Here is a 9,080-nt window from a genome sequence, read left to right on the forward strand (position 1 = left end):
ACATCTCTATAGTGTTTCTCACTAAACTCTATTATTCTACCTGGAATGCAGTGGAGTGTGAAAACATATTGGAACACTGATTCCAAAATGACTGATGGCACTTTAGCACTATAAAACATACTGTATTTATCAAATACCCCGGATGTGTGCAAATGCACTTGTATTCCTAACTATAATTAGTAATAATACATAAATCCATTTAGAACAGGGATATTACCAAGGTAGACAGCACAGGCAAACTTGATGCTTGATGATAATTAGAAAGGGAATTGCTTCAGATCATACAAATTCATGGGGCCCTCGCACATCAGTCTCCTGCAAGACTGCAGACTGAAAGCCCTGTGTGGTCACAGTGAAGAGCAGACTATGCAATTTGGCTCTAGGCTTTTACTAATCCTGACAAAGCTACTATTTGTCTGCTTCTGCAATTTGAACTGCAGGCACATCTCCTTTATTTAGTTTTCAATTTCCAAGAATTAGTACAGAGCGTTATACAGAGAAACTGGGTCAAAATGTGTGTGTGCAAGGGAATTTCAGAGAGAGAGAGAGAGAGAGAGAGAGAGAGAGAGCATGTGTGTCACATTCCAGAAGTCACTTTTGATAACTTTGTTTCATTTTTCATCACAGGGACAACAAAAAGACAGATTAAAAATCTTTATTCAAACTAGTATGATCAGGCAGAACATTTAAGCCAAATAAGCAACATCTAATTCTGACACTTAACTAGACTTGAAAATAAAGCAAGACCATTCTCTCCCATACTGTCTTTGATCTACTGAGTGGGATGGAACTGGATTAGGTTTGATGCAACTCTCGAAGCATACTGTACAATCTGACTGGCAAATTAGCAGAGGAAAAACTGAGCTGTGTACACAAACGAGAAATAACACACGTTTACTATGCCAAGCACAAACGCCTCCTGTGCCATTTGATCACAGTGAATACAGAGATATCAAAAAAGTCTACTGTATAAAAAACACAAAGTATAAAGCAGTTCAATTTACAATAAATGCATCTACTGGTTCTAAATAGAACATCTGCTCAACCAATAGGCTGAGGCCCTATCCAACAACGCCTTAGCAATTCAAGGTATTTTATCATTGGGGTAACTGTAATTTGTAATACTGTATGACATGCCATTATTTCATTCATCAACAGTCACATATATCTTTTACAATGCAGAAGGCACACAAGGAGCTCATCATTATGTGCAATTTATTCATTCTTTAAACACCGATCGCACACATAACATGTACTCCACAGCAAGAGATCCCTCATTAAGTGACATCTTTAGTCTGACAGACAGAGAGACAGCCAGCTGTGTTTATGTCTGGGCTGCCTGGTGTAACAACAACACCAGTCAGCAGCGAGAGAGGAAAAGGGAGGCTAGATTTCACTGACTCGATACATCTAGAAATATTCTCTCTTCACTGCGTTACTGAGTGAGTGCTGCAATCACATTTAGATTCAGTGCATATTTCAAAGTGCTGTCATCTGCTTAATACTTTTTTATGCACTGTCTATGTGTTCAGCAGTGGGGTTTTTTTTTACTTGCTGAGTCAGCACTAGAATACTGCAATTATAATTAACACTATGTTCTCCTTCTCACCATCCAACCTCCTGACCCCACCCAATTAGATTTGATCATTTAGCACCGTAATAAGTGGTCCTAATAAGCTCCTTGCTTCTGAGAAATTAAAGTCCTGGGCTTTGCAGTAGTGCAACAGCGCTACCTTTTGAGGTCAAGAAAAGTACTCTAGATTCAATTTTAACTTATGTACCCTATCAAAACAACATCATATGCACTAAACTACAAATATGCAACATAAAATGCCCTTGAAGAAGCTCACAAAAGCAGCATTAAAAGTTAACACATAAAATATCTAGAAAAACATGAATATTCATAAAACAACACCTTGCCTGGACCTTATATTCCCTTGTACCATGGCAAAGATAAATACATTTTAATATTCTTACTCTTTTCAATAAACAGAGTATTTATCATTACAATTTTTTTTTTCATTTCCACCACAATTGTATTTTTTAACTGAGTAATACGATTTGCACTGTGTGCAATGAAGGAATGCAGTTCATATTTTGAAGTGCCAGCTTTATCACCCTGGGGAAAGTCAGTGAGAATTAGATTGGGAAGATAATAGCTTATCTTATATTAAGTGTGATAAGCAAAACCCTGTTACAAAGAACGTTGACCTGACATTTGACCCTGTTTTGAAAAATATGGTTCATCATGTTTCAATGTTTTACATGCTGCCCACTCTGGCCCCTCCCTAATTTGTTATGTCAGAGTGGCTCTGAATAAAAATGTGATCTGAGGACCCCCCCATGCACCCTCGCTCACTCACCCCAACAAGAAGAGACAGGCTGAAACAGTGTACACTAGATTTTGAACCTGAACATGATCATGGTTCAGAAAATTCAATATTGCAGTGTAATTCGTGTCTCCCCTATACAGCCAGATGACTGTGTGCCTGGTCAGATGCTTTATAATTGCACACCAGACCTCATTCTCATTTTTATACAACTACAGTATCTAAAATCAAATAAAAAGAGAAAAAATGTATCCCCTGTGTTTGTTTGTTTTTGCCTTTTTTTCAGCTGTCTTTTCTTTCCTTATTTTTTTTGTCATTTTCACACATTCATCACTGTTGCGTACAACAAACATTGTAAAAAATTGAGAAATCTAAAATCATCGATCATTGGTTATTTCATCGGCAAGTTACTAGTATGACAGTATGAGCCTTGCTAAACAGCAAGACTCACAATACAGTAGAAATCATTGTTCAAAAAAGAAAACACCAAGTGCAAAGCCTGAATCAGTGACATAACCAGCTACAGTTCAGTATTTATCAGATTTATGGAAGAATTATATTTACCCTGATTCATATGTGTATTTGTGAATAGGCGTGTTTTGAACTTTTGCTTAAAAAAGGTTGCATGATGGCGACTTGCGTATATAGCGAGCTACTGTTTCTAGAACTACAGCACACAGCGTAAACCCTGGAGTGAAGGCAAATTTGTCCATTGAGGAGTTTCAGAGCATTAAAGAGGAAATGATTTACTACATGAGGCAACTCTAAAAATGTCCAAATATCCTGCCATAAATGATTTCAATTCTATGTCCAAATATTTTGAACATGTTGTAGAATCATGCAGATTCATGCTTAAAAGAGAAAAGAAGGAAGAAAGCTGAGGTGATTAGTGGTCGATGTTTGTACGGGGGATTGGAGGAGCTAGCGAGAATGAACAGTTGGAGCAGAGGGACTGAGGGAGGACAGCTGTTTTACATCTTCGTTGTGAGTCACAGGGAAGAATTTCAGCAAGAGACTCCCATGAAGAGATGATTATATCATGGCAGTTCTCTTCTGGGTTCCTGCTAAGAGACAGAACATAGAATTAGCCAAAACAGAAATTCAACCTCAATATAAATTTATAGAAAGTCCTCACTCATGCAACAGTAGATTGTGACTGGTTACTGCCACCATCATTGACATGTCATTAGGTCTCAGGGACATTTAAATTCAGGGCTGAATCAATAACTTGTTTCTATATTTAGGTGCATTTTTTCCCCAAAGTATTCTTTCAAATCAGTGTTGTTGAGGATTCATAATTTTTACCAAATCATCCATAGATATCAGACTAACATACACAGCTAAAGTAAAATATCTAAATATAATATAAACTACATTAGGGAAGCAGAAGGTGTACTTAAAGCATGCACAAGCAGGCATCACAATGTGCTAGTTGCTATTTGGTGGGCCAATATTACAACTATAGAGGGAAACAAAAAATAGGCTTCATATTACTGTAGGTAACAAATATGAAACATGCCCTAACAGAGCTCATGTGCAGGGGTGTGGGGATAGTTGATACAGTCACTGCTCTCAGGTATGTTACATGCTGAGAACCTGTTTGGGACAATTCATTCCCTAATCCCTTTTTTCTGTCTGTGCCGTCACTTTGCCCTGACTCTCTGCCAAGCTAGCCAGATGTGCACAACACAAGTCTGACTAGCAGCCAATTTTATTCTAATCTCAGCTCTCAGTAAGCTGATAGGTTTTCGCACTTGAGAGACTGGCCAATTTAAATTTTAGTGCTCACAATAGCATTGCACTGGAACAGAGTGTTGTTTTTGTGAGGGACAGAGTCTGACTGGGGACAAATGGAAATATTCGATTCTGCTCTATTTAATCAGGAAAATCTGTTAACCAAAGGATTACACCAAAGATTTAGTTTATCAAACCAGATTTTTGAGCCAAACCAAGAATGTATACCAAATAGAAAAGGAGAGAAAGTGTCTACACAATTATAGTGGCTCTACAGAATGTAGTTAGCAACCAGCATACCTCCAGTTGTAGAATGGACTTCCTTTCATTTTGAGTACTTAAGAACAGAAAAAAGAGACAAGTTCAGTGGTACATGTGAAACTCAGACACTCAAACTCACACTTACAATACATACACATCTCTCTCTCGCTCTCTCTCTCTTTCTCTCTCTCTCCACATGCACCTGTGCATTTATGCATATTCATATTGTTTAATCTTTCAATGGATCACTTGGTTCAGTTTAGTCTGCAGGTCCAGCTGTACAAAAGCAAACAACATCTGGATCAGTTTCAGCGGATCTACATTGATAACAGTGTACTGTGTGCAGAAGTGCTGCTGGAGATTCTACAGACCCCAGCCAGCATGATGCAGCTCACTTGGCACTCCATGCCTGGGCTTCTTTGAAGTACTCCCCCTCTTACACCCACTAGTTATGCTCTGATTGTGTGTTATGCATCTGCAATTAATGACCTACATACTACACAAGACATCGAACACTGGCACAAATTTAGTTGGGGGGGGGTATTTGTTTGGCCTAATTATGCAATAAAAGTGCAGATAGTTTGCTGTAGAAATACACTGATAATGAATGTCAGCATGACTTTATTCCCAGATTTATTTCTCTGTTGCATGGATATAGGTGCATTACAGTCCATTATATTGTATATATCAATATATGAGTGTAGTAGAATGACAAGGAAAAATCTTGGATGTAATGCAGTGTTTTTACACCATCAACCTCAGTGACACTTTGCCCATTCTTCTTTTCATTTGCATCACATTTCAAAAAAACGTCATTGCCCGCAGAGTGATATCAGCCGGTGGACATTCCATTCTCAAAACCTTAGACTCATAACCCAGACACAATCTAAATAATAATAATAATTTGAATAATTAATTAATGATCAGTCATTGGTATCAGCCTAAATGCATTTAAAAGTACATGTGAGAGATACAGTCGTGGCAGAAGTACTCAGATTCTTGACCTTAGCAAAAGTACGGTAAACCTACACAGTACAAAGTCCTGCATTCAAACTAAATAAGTAAGTCAGTACAGAAGTATTAGCAGCAAAATGTACTTAAAAGTATCAAAAACAAAAGTGCTTGTTCTGCAGAAAAAGTGGCCACTGACTGGTACTATTACATAGGACATTATTATATTCTTAATACTGATGCATCAATGTGCAGTAGCATTTTAATGTTGTAGCTGGTGGAGGTGGAGCTAGTTTTAACTACTTTATATGTATGCCTGTATAGTAAGAGCTTTACATACAGTTGGGTAGTTTAGTCCAGTGGGTCCCAACCTAGGGGTCGGGCCCCCTCAGGAGGGTCACAAGATAAATCACAAAATAATTTTACCTTTTCAAGCCTCAAACAGTTATTTAAACAAAACCATCTGAGATGTTTAGAGGGGAAATGTTTCTATGTTTAAATACATGCATACAGTAGTAAAGGCACATCTTGCAACCTGCAAAAATGATTAATAGTATTACCAATTTGCATCCACAGTAAATACAACAAAACATTTGTTGGTCTTGCAGGGGAAAAAATCCTGATAATTTAAGATGTTTTTATACTACAGTTTGTCCCTGAACACACCTCATCAACACTTGTTCTTGTTCCCTCTGTGTTGACTGTAAGAACCCCTTAACAAACATTTGTGTTGACCCCCTTAACAAACATCTGTTGCCCTTTTTCAACACAACCAAAGCTGCCCTTAAAAACAATGTTTCACCTGTTCATTAATGACACTAAATCCAAACCCAGCTACCATTTCATTTATACGTACCTCCAGTGTGGATGCTCTGGAGTCTGTGGTCTCACTTGGCCCTATGCTTCTGGGTATACTGGATACAAAATACCCAGCTCCTTTGGGAATTATGGGCTGTCTCACGACCACTTTGCCCTTCCTGGTCTCTGCGAGGAACAAACTGTACCAGTAGGCATCGCTGGAGATCAGGGTGGAATCTGCGATGGTGGAGCTTCTCTGGCTGATCACGCTGTTCCTGCTGATCACACTGTTTCTGTTGGCTGGGGGCATCTTGATGGCCTTTGGCTTTGGTTTTTGACACTTCAGCACAATAATAACCAAGATGGTTATCAGTAGCAGAAATGACACAGCCCCTAAACCGATTACTAAGTACAGGTTTAGGTCTGTGAAGACGTCATACTCTATTGGCAACTCTGTGGTCTCTGAAAAGGACATGACATGTTCCACTGTTGTTATCTTGATGGTGACAGTAGCAGAGAGAGCAGGTTCGCCGTTGTCTTTGGCAACAATGACCAGCCGCTGTTGTCTTGGGTCTCTGTAACTGAACATCCTTGTTGTCCGGATTTCACCGTTGTACTGATCCAGGCTGAAGAGGGTTGCATCACTGATCTGCAGGAGCTGATATGTGACCCTGGAGTTCTGCTCAGAATCGGCATCAATAGCAATCACTTTGGCTATCAAGTGCCCCTTATCTGTGGACCTCGGTATCACCTCCTCTACGACAGAGCCCTGCGCCCGCCAAGGTGACACTATGAGAGGAGTGTTGTCGTTTTGGTCCAGAACGATGATGTGAACTGTCACGTTGCTGCTTAGCGGGGGAACACCAGAGTCTCTAGCCTCAATGTGGAAAAGGAAATCCCTCTCTCTCTCATAGTCAAAGGTCTTCAGGGCATAAAGATCACCATTCTCAGGATTGATGGAGAACAGCATTGACATAGACGTGTTAACAATCTCCTTCTCCATTATGAAATAAACCAAGTACTGGTTCTCATTGAGGTCTGGGTCAAACGCACTAAGAGACGTCAATAACGCACCAGGTAGATTATTCTCCACCACATGGATTGTGTAGAAGGACTGGGGGAATGCGGGTGCATTGTCATTGATATCCAGAATATCTAAAGTGATGGCTTCATTTTCAGATAAGGGCGGCGAGCCTTTGTCTGTCACCCTCAGTGTGATGTCATATTTGCTTATTATCTCTCTGTCCAGTGGCTTTGAAACCAGCAGCTCAAAGTAACCCTCTGAGGATTTGTTTAAGAGGAACGGCAAAGATTCTTGCTGATTCAAAGTGAGCTCCACTTCCCCGTTGACCCCAGAGTCCCTGTCACTGACACTGACCACTGCAATCAGTGTCCCTACAGAGACATCCTCAGTCAGTGTACTTTTCACAGACTTGACGGTCACCTCAGGGTAGTTATCGTTCAGATCTGTGATGAACACCATGACTTTACAGTGTCCTGAGCGCGGGTTCGCCCCTCTGTCCTGAGCCTGTATGTGCATCTCAAAACTCTGACTCTCCTCATAATCGATCACCCCCTTCACCTTGATCTCACCTGAGTTTGGATCAAGTGAGAAGAGCTCTTGAGTCTTCTCTGAGGTGTACAGTGTATATGAGTATATTAACTGAGCGTTTGTGCCTTCATCCAAGTCTGTTGCGTTTAAGGTCATGACCACTGTCCCTGCAGCCGAGTTCTCTGAAACGTTGACTGCAAACACCGGCTGACTGAACATGGGGGCGTTGTCATTGATATCCAGGACATTAAGAATGATGCTGGCTGTGCCGGAGCGGGGAGGCACCCCTCCATCCACAGCGGTTAAAATCAAATTATGAACTGCATGCTCCTCTCGGTCCAAATTACCGTTGAGCACTAAATCGACATATTTGGAGCCATCCCTGCCAGTTTGTATATCGATGTTGAAGTATTTGCTTTTGCTGAGATAGTAGGTCTTGATTGAATTCGCCCCCACATCCGCATCCACGGCGTTTGTCAATGAAAATCTCTCACCGGGAGGGGTTGCCTCCGAAACGTCCAAGTGTATTGTCCTTCTGCGAAACACAGGCGCGTTGTCGTTGATGTCCATGATTTCTAACTCGATGTTAAAAATGCGAATTGGGTTTTCAAGTATGACATCCATTTTCAGAAAGCACGAGGTTGTTTTAGTCATGCATATGCTTTCCCGGTCTATCTTCTCGCGGATTATGAGCTCCCCTGTTTCTTTGTTGATGTCAAGGTAATTTTTGCTGTGAATGACATCGAGCTTTGCTCTGCGCTGCACCAAACTGCGAACATCCAGACCCAAATCTGTGGCCAGGTTGGCAACAAAGGAGCCCTCTTCCATCTCCTCCGGTATAGAGTACCGAGTGATGGAAAGCGCACATCCCCATAGTGTAATGAATGTAAAAACAGCCGAGATCAAGCGTGTCCGTAAAGGTGCAATGACAAGCGCCATTATTGTGGTATTTTTAAATCTAGAAATGAAACAGATCCGTCCTTACGATCAGGTTGTCTTGATGTAGGGGAGCGCCGGTGTCATTCTTGCCTCCACGCGTTGGAGCTGTAGCTGCAGTAGGCCATGCACAGTACAGTACCGCTGGAGGAGCGGGGCTCGCACAGCAATGCTCTGCAGGGGCGTAGGCAGCATCTGTGTGGGCTGGTTCTGTGGCCTCGCTGAAATTAGGGGTTCACATTTTATTCATTCATCTATCAATCATAATTAGAAGACCTTTGTGGAGCTATGTTAAAGATAAAGATGCGTGAATGCTACATGGCAGTATTTATAGTGTATATATATATAAAATAACAATGATGGATTGTTATTTTATTATTGAATGGTTGAAATTCTGCAGAAATTCTCAGAACAAAGCAGGATATTCCCAGAATCTACTTTGAAGGTTACAATCAAAATATTACCAAATGGGAATAATAGGGATATGTTAAAGGAATATGGTCGATATTATTATTTTT

General features: G+C 40.6%; 1 protein-coding gene across 4 annotated transcripts; it reads right to left on the bottom strand.

The window, feature by feature from the left end:
- Positions 1–639: 639 nt before the first annotated feature.
- On the bottom strand, positions 640–8,760 carry LOC122888573 (protocadherin alpha-C2-like). Of its 4 annotated transcripts, none has more exons than XM_044223198.1 (3): positions 6,133–8,760; positions 4,365–4,401; positions 640–3,391 (listed from the first exon to the last, which is right to left on the bottom strand). In XM_044223198.1, the coding sequence occupies exons 1-2, from the start codon at positions 8,563–8,565 to the stop codon at positions 4,390–4,392; spliced, it is 2,445 nt and encodes an 814-aa protein (XP_044079133.1). In that variant the 5' UTR covers positions 8,566–8,760; the 3' UTR covers positions 640–3,391; positions 4,365–4,389. The 4 variants fall into 4 exon arrangements, with proteins under 4 accessions (XP_044079133.1, XP_044079132.1, XP_044079131.1 ...); XM_044223197.1 differs by having other exon boundaries at positions 640–3,394; XM_044223196.1 differs by lacking the exon at positions 4,365–4,401.
- Between the last annotated feature and the right edge of the window lie 320 nt (positions 8,761–9,080).

This window comes from Siniperca chuatsi, linkage group LG14 (assembly GCF_020085105.1).
Source record: "Siniperca chuatsi isolate FFG_IHB_CAS linkage group LG14, ASM2008510v1, whole genome shotgun sequence".
NCBI classification, from domain to species: Eukaryota; Metazoa; Chordata; class Actinopteri; order Centrarchiformes; family Sinipercidae; genus Siniperca; species Siniperca chuatsi.